The sequence below is a fragment of the Musa acuminata genome, chromosome BXJ1-4 (assembly GCF_036884655.1).
Source record: "Musa acuminata AAA Group cultivar baxijiao chromosome BXJ1-4, Cavendish_Baxijiao_AAA, whole genome shotgun sequence".
NCBI classification, from domain to species: Eukaryota; Viridiplantae; Streptophyta; class Magnoliopsida; order Zingiberales; family Musaceae; genus Musa; species Musa acuminata.
This window is the reverse complement of record NC_088330.1, coordinates 8,694,363-8,708,883: the sequence shown is the minus strand read 5'-3', so window position 1 is coordinate 8,708,883 and position 14,521 is coordinate 8,694,363. Positions and strand designations below refer to the sequence as shown.

At 36.8% G+C, this 14,521-nt stretch overlaps 1 protein-coding gene across 1 annotated transcript; it reads right to left on the bottom strand.

Annotated features, from left to right (window-relative positions):
• Positions 1–5,596: 5,596 nt before the first annotated feature.
• LOC135645781 (mitogen-activated protein kinase 9-like) lies at positions 5,597–14,422 on the bottom strand. The gene is made up of 11 exons (XM_065164508.1): positions 14,087–14,422; positions 13,035–13,443; positions 12,807–12,934; positions 12,651–12,710; positions 11,868–12,017; positions 9,813–9,966; positions 9,561–9,700; positions 9,413–9,486; positions 7,711–7,812; positions 7,333–7,579; positions 5,597–5,822 (listed from the first exon to the last, which is right to left on the bottom strand). Exons 1-11 carry the CDS (start codon positions 14,102–14,104, stop codon positions 5,748–5,750), a joined length of 1,557 nt encoding a protein of 518 aa, XP_065020580.1. The 5' UTR covers positions 14,105–14,422; the 3' UTR covers positions 5,597–5,747.
• Between the last annotated feature and the right edge of the window lie 99 nt (positions 14,423–14,521).

Sequence of the window (14,521 nt, the reverse complement as noted above, 5' to 3'; positions counted from 1 at the left end):
TATTGCAGAGACAGGGTCAGGGGTGTAGTGTTGTAACTTAACCTAGAAATAGATCAAAGCTTGGGTGTGATGCCCGGCAGCCATCTGTCAAAAATGAATGTTGGATTGCCAAAACGTTTGTAGATCCTTTTGATTTGATCGGGTAATCACAAATTCCAAAAGCCTAAGCGGCAAATATAAATTGGCTTGAAGTGCGAACGAAATCGTTCTTCATATAGATCAACCCCAAATGAAGAATGCTGCATGAATATTTCAATGAAACACACGAAAAAGGTGCAAGTAGATGATTCAAACTCACAACTTGCACTTGTACCAATTTGAAATTTTGATTAGGAGACCACAAATCCCAAAAGTTTAAGCCGTTAGGATAGGTGTTTGGAAAGGGCTCAGTATATACGGTATCAGGGGGAATTTTGACTTAAGAGTTCAGTGCGGAAAGGCCATTTCTTTCACTTACTAAAGGGGCCTCCCTTTTCATTTATTTGGTAAAAATGCTTTCGGATGGACATAATGTTATTGAGGTAAAAGAATATGTTGTTTAAGCAGTGGATGATTGTCTAGAGAAGGATGTCACTTAAAGAAGTGAATTCTCTTCAAATGATTCTAATGGAAGTAAGCTGCTAGCAGAACTCTTTGGTTGCCTGAAAATTATATAGCAAAATGTACAATTTTGTGGATTCTCCCGTAATCTTGGAACGAACGCTTATGGTTTATTATGTTACGTCAAAGAATATTTGTGTAAAGAATAAGCTTCGTGTGCATGTGTTGCATTATACATGGACATCGGAGGTCCTGTTTTAAATGAAGGATTGATGACCACTCTTCCTGCAGACAAGTAATGACTCCATTCCGTTTGTGTTAAGAGAATTATGACCTGTAATAGAATCATGGTAGAAGGTAATCCCTTTCCACCTCTTGCATGAACAATCATGTTTTGCTGCTACATTAAGCCTAATAGGCTGATCTACTAGAAACATCAGTTTATGATCATCCTTGGATATAGATGAAAAGAATGTGTAGTTTGATAGGATCTTAAAGGCGAAGCTACATCTCTCAAAATCAAGTAGTCAGGGGAATGGACGCTAGGATGAGTTTAATGATATGAACTGAACCTAGCGGATGAATTTAAAGTGCGAAATTCTGGATGAAAGAAGAAAGAACTTGGGCTATAAAAAAAGACTTTGAAGTTCCTCCTGAAACAAAATAATTTGAAGTATCAATGCTAAAAGATTGTTGGAACTGTCTTTTCAGCCTCATTATTTATGGCAATCAAGAGAGAAAAAAGATCAGCAGAAATATGGAAAACCCATCCATTTTGAAGTCAAATTTGTTTGAAATCACCAGTCTTGCTGACAATGTTGAGAAGTAGACATGTTCTGTTTCTTGATCGATTGAAGTTTACAGAATATTATGATTTCTCTGTTCGTCTATGAAATATTCCGACAAGCTGTATCTTTATTTTTGTTATATCATATATGTGTTCTCAGGAGCCTAAACAATCACTATTAGTTGGCAATTCTAAGAAGTGAAGCTTTTAAAGTTGTTTCAAAGAAGCATTCATATGTTTCAAAATATTTCGTTGGCACAGAAAGAACACTGGTTGATATGTTCTTTTATTCTAATACTTCTTCTTGTATGATCTTGTTCTATGTAGTATATGATGATGAATCTATTGGATCCATCTAATATATATGTCACCAATTATAGGTACCAAGATGATGGTGATTCAGATCACAACAATTATGTGCTCATATGAGATGCCTTCTCCTCTGGTTCTTTTGATACAATTAGTTGATGTGCATTAGATGAGGACATGCTTGGAGGATTAGGGAATGAAGCCATTGGTCCGCAAGACATCATATAATTTTTGAGTCATTGTGATTGACATCCCCTCATATATGCGCATTTCTAGTTCATTTAAATGGCATATTAACTTCATATAGGTTTAGGTGCAGTGGCTTCTTCTGAGATGATGATGCTAACAGGCACCATCAATTGTTTTCATGGAGAAAAAAAGGTATGGCTTGATTAGGTCATAAATTATGTTCTTATCAAACATTTTGAAGTAGTCTGTATATATAAGTGTAGTTCAACTAATGATGGAATTAGGAAGAACAAATGTAAAGAAATATACTAAAGAAAACAAAAACATAAGCAAAAGCAAGCAGAACTAGTATAAGCTACGAGTTATTTAATTTTCATCTCTAATTTATATATTTTTTAATTCTTTTTGTGTTTGTTGAGGGGATTTGTAATCAGTTTGGCTCAATCTGGACTTGAAGGCATGGGGATGTCCGAGGAACCCTCATGGCAGCTTTGATACGAGTGAGGTGACTTCGAGGTGATCTTTACGTAATCCTGGCCTATCCGAGGTGGTTTTGAGATTTGGTCGAGGTGGAGTCCAATCTCCTCGATCGGTTCCTGCACAAAGGCCAATGGAGTTTTTTGGCCCAACTCCTCTAACACTCGAGTTAGTTTTTAAAGATTATCTAGAATGTGAAAGATTTTAGGAAAGAGCTTCAACTCTTATGTCAACGTTGGGAGTTGGCTTTTATACCTAATCGATTCAGAGAATCATCTATAATAGTTTTAACATCCTCCCCTTTGGCATTTTGTCCGACAATAGGAGGCTTCATAGACTAAGGGAGGAGGGGTCATGACCACCCTCACATCACTATCATATGGAGGGTGATTCAATCATTTTCTTTCACGTCAGTGTCTTTGGGGTGATTTGTTGGTGGATGAAGGTTTGATTATCAAAACACTCCCTATCAATATTTGTTTTTTTATTTTATCTTTAATGTGATGACCCAATTATATCATTGTGGTCCTCAGTACTATCTCCCAAACCATCTAAAGAGCATATCAGCAAGTGTCTTTGGGTGGGTTATTATCATATATAATTACATATTAAAGACTCAAATTGAAGAGTAAACTTACTTGCAACATGAAACATTTGGATCCTCTTGGACTCAATTCTCATATCAAAGTTTTATTCTTCATTAGAATTTTATCTATTATGTTTACAAGTGGAGGGAGAGGGTTTCTTGGAAATATTTACACATACTCGGATCCTCATAACTCCATTTATATGTGATAACCTTACAAATGTATTAGCATTTTACCTAAAATAGCCCTAGGTATTGATCTATTACCAAATGATGTCTCTTCCCGTTATCGTCTTGTCATAGATCGTCACCATTATTCCGAAGGCATTGTAGAGGAGAGGTAATATTGCCATGGATTTTATTGTCTTTATCGTTGGTTTTGCTCTACCTGCATTGCCTAGGCGATAAAGGGGGAGAAAGCTATTGCTTAGAGACTATATGAAAGGGTGAGAGGAGAGAAAGGAGAAGGGGGAAGAGAGGAGCAAAAAACGATGATGTTTATAGTGATGAACGATGTTGCTCGTAGTGAAAATAGAGGGTGTCGACAATGATGATTTGATGATGATTTGAGGCTACTAGTGGAGCAAGGAGGGATAATTTTATCAAATTAACAAAAAAAATACTCATATATATATATATATATATATATATATATATATATACGCACTAGGCAGAAGGGTAGTCTCTAAGCGGCCAGCTCTTGTGGAGCCCATATTTTTTCATCCAATCGGAAGCAGGGTAGACTGGTGGGTATCAAACATGTTGGCTATTATGATCATCTACCTGCACCATCACGGAGACGATCATCCACCGTTCATTTCCCCTATAAGTCTCACCACCCTTACGGTTCCTTCTCTCCCATTCCGTCACCTCTCTTTCTCTCTCTGCTCCAGCCAAGAAAACCCATGACTGCCATAGGCGACGAGGAGTCCGCCTCCTCCATCGCCTCCACCCCCCGTGCCAAAATCGAGGATGATACTGCCGATGGTAAGGTCGCCGCCTTCGTCCCCGTGGTCCCGTCGTGGACTGCGAGGAAGAGGTCTTTCGTCTCCTTGGAGAGATGCATCAACGAAATGGGCACCCACTTGGAGGTCAGGATCAGAGACCTTGAGACCGCGGTCAAGGCCATCGAGGAGAAGCTCGGCGTCACCGAGCACAAGGCGAGGGATGCAGCGGAGATCCACGTGAGGAAGCCGACAGCCAAGATGGAGCGCCTGGTGTCTCTGCTGCACTCCCTCGCCCATGGCTCGGCCACGGCGTGCGGAGTCGTGGCCATGGCAGCCACCGCAGCTGTGCTGTGTCTTCGCCTCGCGGAGCGGAGGCAAGTCTGAGCCAGTGCTCTGTTCTTGCACCGCTTAATCCTTCATGATGTCGGCAGCTCTGCAAAATTCTCACAGCAGCTTTCAAGTAAATCTACGGTAGTTTGATCGACCACTGGTTTCAGTGGAGGAGCAGTTCTTGCCGAGCTCTTTTCTTCTGGTGCTGCTCTTGTCTGTCTTGGATAGCTGCATTCTTGATTTCTGATGTCTCCATCTGTTCCTCATCTTTTCTTGCACCACTGCAATCAAGACTCATCTTTGGATGATTACAGATGACATCTCGATACATCGAACATACCACTGAATCTTGAGTCTTTTCTGTACTGTGTAGTATGACTTGGCATGTTCTTGTTTCTTGGCATCCCTTTGGTGATTGGCTTCTTGATGTGCACTTCAGTTCATGATGTAATTCCTTGACTTGGTCTTTGGATTAATCTTTCAGGTGATTTATTTTGTTTTATCGTGATTCTTAATCTTAATGTGTAAAAACTCCACCAATATATATATACATATATATACATATATATATATACATATATATATATATATAATATTAATTATCATTCATGATAAGATACATCAAAATCTTAGAAAGCCATGTAGGAGTTGCCAGTGAAGGCTTCTGCCCTGGCAAACAACCCTTTTGGCTCCCACTGGTGTCCCCCTTTCCTCCACATTTCTCTTTGTTATCTTCTACTTTGTGGGAGGTTCAAAAATTTCCAACACAGTAGTATTTAATTGACCCTCTTTTGACAACACCAAGAATCAAACTTTTTGCTCACCATTGGCTACAAGATTTGTTTTCCATCTAAAGCACTCATTAATATAGGGTAGTGTTATATGTTTAAGTGCCTACTTGATGAACTATCATTTATTCTCAGGTGTCTCCACTACAGTAATCTATACAATAAGTTGGGTTTCATCCAATCTACTCTACATTTGACAGAGAAGGGAAAGTATAGACCATGATCACCTTCAAGTTGCTCTTATGTTTGGGTTCCTTGGATGACAAAGTATAGATGCTCTTTGCCAAAATGAGCATCTACTTTGACAAAAATGTGTTTGTCTTAAGAAAAAGACAGATTTTGAACATTTACAAAGTCCAATTTAAGTTCGCATCAAATCTCTAAATCATCAGTTACCAAACCACCATTTATACATACCAACTGTATCACTACTTATCAATCAGTATTTACTAAGATATCATGTGGTACAGATCAGTACATTTTCCACCTGAGAATGGCAATGAAGAAAATCTAGGAGGAATCAACTGGACAAATGCAAATTAAATGACATTTTTGTTTGCTTTTCTGAGTGTTAACACAGTCAAAATAATAAAAGGAATGCTGATCTTTCAGCAACAATAAGAGCACAGAACACGGTGGGACGTGAAAAATGTGATCGTATAAGAGGTATTGTAACTCGAACAGAGGATATTACAGTGTTCATCGAGACGTCTGACAACCTGATCTGAGCTTGAGCCTCGCGGTCGTTTCTATGTGCCTGACATTGTTCTCCCAAGTCACCAAATGAACAAGTCTCAAGAATATAACTGAGCCAACTTGTGGGACAATCCATCAACCACCTGATCTGTGGCCTCAGATCCTGATTCCTCCTGATAGGGTAGACAACAGAGATTATTTTTGCCAAAATTTTCATGGATGAGTAGTCGAGAACATGCTCAATACACAACGGATCTTGAATTGGCTTTTGCATGTCAAAATGGATTCTTATGGAAACTTCATGATGTGAAACTAAATCTTTTAATAAGAGATCAGGATCAAGAACAAAAGAAGCCATAATGAATGACACTGTTCATGATATGAAACTAGATCTACCTCCTTTGAAGAAATAATATCATTTAAAATAATATTTTTAATTTCGAATAATATCGTCCGATACGGGCGGTACGTACCGGTCTGCCAACAGACCGGTACGCGGAGTGCCCACTACTAGGCGGAACGTTGGATATCGCCCCGTATCGAACGTTACGGAATTATATCGAGTGGTAATGGTTGAAATCGATTGTTACCGACATGTAACAGTGTTCCAACGGTCAAATTGACTGTTGGAGCCCTTTCTCATGGGTTTTTAAACCCATCCTCCCCCCCTATTTCACTCAATCTCACTCTCACACTCTCTTAAACTATTTCGAACTCATTTTTTCTCACATTTTCTTTCTTATTCTTACATTTGCACTTTCCTAAACTCTATAAAGTAACGATTTGTGAATTGAATCAAAGCTAATTTGGGAGGATTAAGAGAAAAAACTTTTTAATCAAGAGCAATACGACCAACAGTACGGTGATAGTTGATCATACTTCTCCAAGTAACAATATAATACGGAGCAGCAGATCAGTAGCCAAAGTAGAAGCTCTGACATTCACCAATACATGCCTCAGGAGTCGCCTCGTCAAATGTAATTCATGACGATCAACTTACGATCATCACCATATTTATACACCAATGGTATACGGTATATCAATACACTATGTTGTGGAATCAATTTCAGGATTGGGTCCAACAAACATATCATATTGATATGCAAATGCACAGGATGAGGACTCCGATCCACCACCCGTTGAGGCCCATCGTTCGTTTTGATGGTAGAATCAACAATGAGGTATATTTACATATGTGATTATCTAATCCATTTGAATTTTAAAGTTTATATTGTAATAAAATAATCTAACAATTTAAATAATTTTTCTATAGATATTTTAATATTTACAGAAAGACAATCCGTAACGGACCGAAATACGAACATTGCACAATACTATTCCTCAAAGTCCGAAAAAGATATGTGACATTATTCTTATCTAATTTACATTGATTTTGCTAAACTTATACTGTTACTATATTTATTTCTAACTTAAAAACCCTATCCTAACTTTTTTTTATTTTTCAAGTATTTTTGGAGGATTTTACGTCTAAATTAGACATACCACTCTGTACACCGTACCGTACCATACCGAGCAAAGCTTAAAACTTCGATATGGTACAAAATTTCAATCATTAATTTAAAGAATTCTTCACATCTTGTCAGTACTATAAATGCAAATTCTTTGATAAGAGATCAGGATCAAGAACAAAATAATATGTAATGAATGACATTGTTCACTTACTTGTTTATCCTTCCTTTGTTTGACAACTACACACTTGGAAGCACTGATGCTTTCACTCTTCAACAAGCTACGTGCACTGTGTTTTGACTTGCTTAGTCCATCAGCGACTGATGACTGATCTGACCTCACACCTTGCTGTGACTTTGTAGGGCTTTCGAGGGTACTGCGAGCAACAGATTCAACACTTCGCCCTTCAAATTCATTATTTCGATCAGCAATGCTGTCTTTATTTGCACCAATCCTCTCCCTGGGAACACAGAAGATGTGATACAGGAAAGTTACAAGTTAAAATCACCATTCCATGAAATAGATTTACACAGTGAGAGAAACAATTCACAGAGAGCGCGAATAGACTCGTCTTTCTTAATCTGGTATTACCTTGGCAAGGAAGCATGTTGCCGTTGGAGTGGAGTGCTTCTGTCCCCTTTACCATAATGCTCTTCAAGATGAGCAAATTGGCGCTTGAAGCGATCAACACCACTGATAGAAAGTAACTGGTTTAGGTAAGTGTCATCCAATTCTATACATATCTGTCATCATTAGTTACAGCAAGAGTATTCTGAAAACAGTCCAACACTTTGATAATTACCTTTATTGTTCATCCATAATAACAAACATGGAACTTGCAATAACCATAATCTAATGTTACAGTGGGAGGCACCAACATGCTCAGGGTGAAATTTGGACATTATGGCATGGAACCTGATATTTCACTTGTAATATAAACAGAAAAAAACATAGCAAGGATTGCCATAACGAGGCATAAAAGTTGGTTACTGACACAGGTTCATGCCAAGGCAAGGATATCTTGACATGAAGGCAATGCAAATAACTAGAACTAGTTGAGACACAAGGCTAGTGTCATATAGATCAGACCAGTACAATAAAAGTGCTCCATAAAGTGAACACATAACAAAGGAAACTTTCAAACAGTAACTCAAACAGGAAATTATCAATTAATTGCAGTGAAAAAGGCAGGTTTTCAAGATAAGAAAATTAAAGAATATTCATGTAGCCTTTCTTGTTGCACAAATAATTTCACTGATAAATCATATGCATACTTTATTACTGTTCAGCAGTTTACCAAGACTACAGAACAACTAAATGTGTCTACCTCAGTAATGGACTCGACATGAAATACTAATTTCTTATGGGCATACAACTTATTAATATAGAACTTATCCAAAACCCCTGTTCCTAGAACTCTTTCATGAGTATGCCTATCAGTTAGCATCTATTCTACAGCTATTTTCTCCACGTAAGCTACAAGGACTGGTATCCAGACACTATGATCTTTGTTAACAACAAGTGGTGCTGCACCAAGTCTATACATTTATGAGACTAACAACAAGGCAAATTAAACCAGTAAATAATAGCTTAGCATCCTGGATACATCTTACTCAGACTTACTAGTGAGGTTAGACTGAATTCACATTCACATCCTTAACATACCAAATAATGACATTTAACCAACAAAATAGTGCAGTACTTATTAGAATTTTCAGGCAATAGATATGATTGTATTTAAGCTACACTGCTAGTGCAAAAAGCCATAGTATGATCTGTTAAGTCCAAAATGTGAATGAATTTCTGCAGAAGGTAGGGCTAAATCTCTTCCCCAGTATATTGATTATCTAACCCAACCACTCATTTGTAAGTCCTTGGTTAAGGAACTGAAAATGGTGACAAAGTGCAAACATAAAATTCATGAGAATACAAGCCTAAAAACGACAAACTTTGAATTAGGTGCATGTGTAAAATTTACTGCCTTTCTGTCTAGTAAGAAGATTCTCAAGACTCGATCTCAGGCAAAAGTGATTGAACAAGCAGCCTTGAGTGCATGTCCAAGTGTCTGATCTTTGCTCCTGAATAATCGTTTACTGATGCGCAAAAGGCATATCCACAATGAAATCATTTGATTTGACACATGTTAGGTAAATAAGCATTATTATTAAATAATGCATTTTTTATATGGAACAACAAAAATTAGTTTGAGCATCATAATACTACTCATTGGTAGATTCAGCTTAACTACTTAATTGATTAAAATTATGACCTATGAATGTGTTTGATGACTAACCTAGGGTACATAAAATTAGTTTGATCTGCACCACGGAGATACTCCTGCAGCATCTGAGGATGATACTCCAAGATCTGTATGACACCAATTTATCCACCGTTTGTGGACCAGTACTTTATAAAGTCAAAGTACATATTTGTGGTTGTACCTCTCGATAGATTAGTTCTCGCACATCGTCCTTTGTCAATTTCCTCCTTTCAAACTCAAACTCAAGTTTTGAGATAGGTTGTGTTGAAGGTTCACGATCAACATTTGACAGACCTCGGAAATAAGGATCGGAAAGTGACTGAAGAGAGAAGAAAATACAAATCAGCATACAAGGTTCGATTCACAACATAAGGACAATAGACATGTTGACTTTTTTTGGATAAAAAGGCATCAAGGTTACTGAATCCTATCTCTTCAGCAGTAGGCCGATCTTTAGGATCAAATGCAAGTAGGCGCTCCAGTAAATGGAGAGCCAAAGGATCCACACCAGGAAACTTCTGAGAGAAAGGAATTGTTGGCTTCTTCCGCATATTACTTAAATATCTCCTAGCCTTCTCATTTCGGATCTGCATCGTTAATTATCAATGGCAATGAGAGAGGAAAATGGCATATCTATTTCATTTTCCCTACAGAAAGAGAATATACATACAGAACTGTGAAGTAGAGCAACTCTTAAATAAGAAAAGTATACAAACATTTTTTAAGTTCATTTAGGATAATTCTAAATCTTAATTTTTTTCACTAGTAGTAGAATAAATTAGTTTGGTCCTTGTCTTCTGTCATTAAAATTCTATTACAATTACAACTTCCAAAGAAGACTGCTAAACATTATAGAAATAATAATACAATTTGATTTGGGTAATAGCCTTATATAAATATGTTCCCTCACATATACCCATCATATTTATTTACCTTTAACATATCAGCCTGATAAATGACAAATCATCAGCTCACTCTTAGCTAATAAGTAAACAAGTTTGGTAGCTGTAAAAGGTCCCATGTCCATGCTGTCAATCACTCTTTCTAACATCCCTGATTCCTCATTCATTACATATCTAATTAATCTGTCATATAAGAACCATATATTAGGGATGTAAACATTCAGATTCTACATAGGACTACAATGTATATTATAAAGTATAAACATTTTATAATATTTTTGGTCTATATATTAAATTTGGTTTAAATGGATCTTCATCGAAGATATACTTAGCCAAAATTTGTTACAACTGACAAGGAAAAATTTATGTCAGTTCTTCCTGAAAAATTATGACATCTATGTCATTTTCACATAATTATTTTAACATAAAAGTAAATGAAGCAACTCCTATCTGTCAAACTGATATTTGTTCTTTTAAAACATAGAAAAATCAGTCTGCTTTTCCTGAAATCAGATGAAAGATAAATTTCTCAGGTTGTGCTATGTATGCTTGGAATGTTCAAGGACCAAGTATAACCTCATAATTGAGTATCATCCACAAACAGTCACATCTAAGAACATGTTCTGAGATAATCACATTGACCCATAAAGTTAGTGATGACAACCAATACAGTATAGGAAGCTACCAATACCATTTAAAAATCATATAACAAACTCCTTTGTCAGAAAAGGTAACTGAAATAACTTTGTTATGAATAGTATTAATCCTTGCATACCATAAGAACTTCAGAGTATTATTTTTCTACAAAACATTGTGCACTTTCCATTAGAGTTCTTAATAAAATAATAATAACTCTAGATCAATTCGCAGAAATTGATGCACCTGTTCGGGGCCCCAAGATTAATCAATGGTTAAAATGAATGGAAAATGTGTCTCCGAGAGTTCAGATTGACAGGGACTCTAGCAATTGACTTATTTGTATAGTATTCAACTAAACAGATCACAACAATATGTGTAGATGCCTCAGGCATTGAATTAGAGAATCATCCAGCTGGTACACACAGTTCAAATTCAAGGAAGATTTGTTGAGCTTAAACCATTATCATGAAGCAGGCTAAACATTTAGTTTATTAGGATTTCATGCCTGTGCTACTCTAACTTAGCTTCAGCAGTATATTTATTAAGCAGCTTGTTACTTCAATTAAAAGGACATATACATGCTTTCATAATGGACTATAAGAACTCTTTATCAACCTGCTCAAGAAAATTAGAGAATACGATGTAAAACAAGATGGGCATACAGCATGTATATGCACCATATCTTTAAGTTTATCACTGTTATCAGTAAAGAAATACAAATGCTAAGAATAATTCATTTTCCAACTTAGTCCAGTAGATGAATAAAGAGTTCTTTGCAAGCCAATTTGTCGATGAAGCATTTTCATTTTCATTTTAATTCTTTTGCCAAGAATGTAGGATCTTTAACACAAAAGTAAGATAAAGTCAAATATGGGAAACAACACAAGCAAAGATCGTTGAGAAATCTGATCCATGCCTGATAACACAAAGATAAAGAAAGGACAAACCCTGGCAATAGATTCAGCTGAAGGTGTGCCAAGCAGATCAGTCATGAGATCCAACTGATGCACCACATTCTTGCCTGGGAACACAGGTTTCCCTGTTAGCATTTCTGCAAATATGCATCCTATGCTCCAGATATCAATCGCGGGTGTATACTGTAAATATAAAATGTCATAGGCCATAATCATTAACTAGAAAGTACAATTCATTTGAATATTCGTAGAAGGCTAGAAGCAATATTTATTAGTCGTAAACTAATTTTATGAACCAAGGAGGTACTGTTACGAGGTATTAAAAAGTAAAATACTAACACTCAGTCCAAATCTTCTAAGAAACAAGGTGTTGCAATCTCAAATAAAATTATACCAAACTAAAGCTGAAATATTATTGAACACTAGATTAACAATATCCAGCTTCATTACTAAGTATATTCATCAAACCAATTCACCTAGTCACAAATAGCAAGACATTGATGACCCAACTTCCGAAAGGATGATATTTCAAAAAAAATATTGATGTATACTTAAGTTTCATTAAAGGTTTACAAATGACTAATACATAGCTTTTGTTGAAAACAATACGAAAGGCAACGATAAAAGAAAATGAGGAAGAAACCTACAAATTTTTAGAATAGTATGCCCAAAATGCCTTCAGCATGAGTGGAAATAACCATGGAAAGTTTACTCAAATAAAAATTAAAGACTAATAAGTCATTATTCTGAATATCAGCTTTATTATTAACCATTGATCTGAAAATTTTCATATCAAGACTTAAACCTAAATCTTACTTTAGAGAAAAATGAGCCACATAATTCAGGAGCACGATACCACCTTGTTGCTACATAATCCTGAGGGTTAAAAAAAGACAGGATTACCAACATAACAAGTAAACATTTATTGGATCACATTACTACCCTGAAAGTCTTGAACTACAAAGTACATACAGTCCAAAATATAGCTGATGGTGCATCATTAAAAGCTACACGGGCAAGACCAAAATCACAGATTTTCAGCTTGCAGTCAGCATTGGCAAGTATGTTTTTGGGTTTTAGATCTCGGTGAAACACATTTGCTGCATATTAACAAAGAAAAAGAAGAAGACATCAGAATATTCATTGACCTACAAAACAAAAGTAGGGTGACAGTATATGAAATCATCAATAGTCTTTGACCTGCATGGATATACTTAAGAGCTCGAAGTAGTTGGTATAAAAAGAACTGGTGGTGTTCAGGTGTCAGATCATCATTTGCCTTTATAACCTGATGAAGGTCTGACTCCATCAACTCAAAAACAACATAAATATCCTTAAACTCCCTTCGAGATGGAGGAAGCATTATATGCTTGATTTCTACAATGTCAGGATGGCGGAGCAGCCTAAGCAGCTTGATCTCTCTTAGAATTCGAGTGGCATCAGAAATATGCTCGAATACATCATTGATCTTCTTGATTGCCACCTTCTCTCCAGTATGGGTGTCGATTGCAGCCCCAACTACCCCATAACTTCCTTTGCCAATGACCTCTTGTACATGGTATCTGCTTGCTTCACCATACTCCGTAAAGAATTCATTCTCAAGCACGGCCTGAATGGATCAGATAGATTGAAAGGCTAACTTTGATAAGAGAAATGGAACAGAGTATGTTGGAAGGATGAAAGTGTCAGACAGAAAACCGAGATTAAGAGTGAGAGAAATTCCAGGAGATGAGAGCAGTTTAATTGTGAAATTCAACCAACAAACTCACGAAATAGAGAGAAAGACAATAAGAACTAATGATCCTTGCAAGGGATCAATAAATGTTTAACAATTTAAAATTTAATCAAATCATAATAGAAAAACGAACTACGTGTTCTTGAAAGATGTATTTTCAAAGACAAAGAGAGCTCAAAAAATTCAATCAGCCCGGCTTTAGTACCTTCATAAACAGGTACAAGAGTACAATTTTGAGATTAAAAACATGTTAAGCTGTAAAAGAAAAACCCATTCTTGTATGGAAAAATTCTGAAAAAAATCAAAAGAAAGCTCAAAAAATTCAATCCAAAGCCTTGCATCTCCTTATAACGGACGAAGGAAATGCATTTAAAATGGCATTCGAGAACAAAGAATTGGATAGCGCTAAAACGAATGACAGCATATAATTAAGCAAAGAAGACCGATTAGTTATCAAACAAATGGATAAATATTGATCTTTACAGCTAAAAGGAGAGAAAGGGAAAAATTAAAAGACCTTCCTTTGAGGATCCATGGCGACCTCCTCTCCCCTCTAAGCAGACCCTGATGAACCTAGGCCCAAAGATCACAAGCACCTCGATACCAACGAACAACTCCTCCTCTTCCTCCTCCTCCGGATCGCCTTGTTAGGTCTGACGACTCGGCAGGAAGGGCGCAGAAAGAAGAGGCGGAGGCCATCCACGAAAGCCCCCTCTCCCCATATAAATGCGACGCCAGTGGCGAGGGTGGCGGAGCGGCGAGGAGGATGGGACGTGGGAGAGCAACGCGGCATGGTCGGGCCTACCCTCTCGCCCTGATCGCCAGCTCGCTCTCTCCGGCCACTGAAGAGTGGCAATCGCTCCGCTTCGCTTCGTTTCATATATATATATATATATATATATATATATATATATATATATATATATATATATATATATATATATATGTACAT

Excerpts from the sequence above, each read along its gene's own strand:
- LOC135645781 (XM_065164508.1), bottom strand. Across the intron at positions 12,018-12,650 it reads GTGGCTCATTTTTCTCTAAA|TATACACCCGCGATTGATAT; the intron begins GTAAGATTTAGG and ends TTATATTTACAG. Across the intron at positions 7,580-7,710 it reads CAACATGCTTCCTTGCCAAG|GGAGAGGATTGGTGCAAATA; the intron begins GTAATACCAGAT and ends CTGTGTTCCCAG.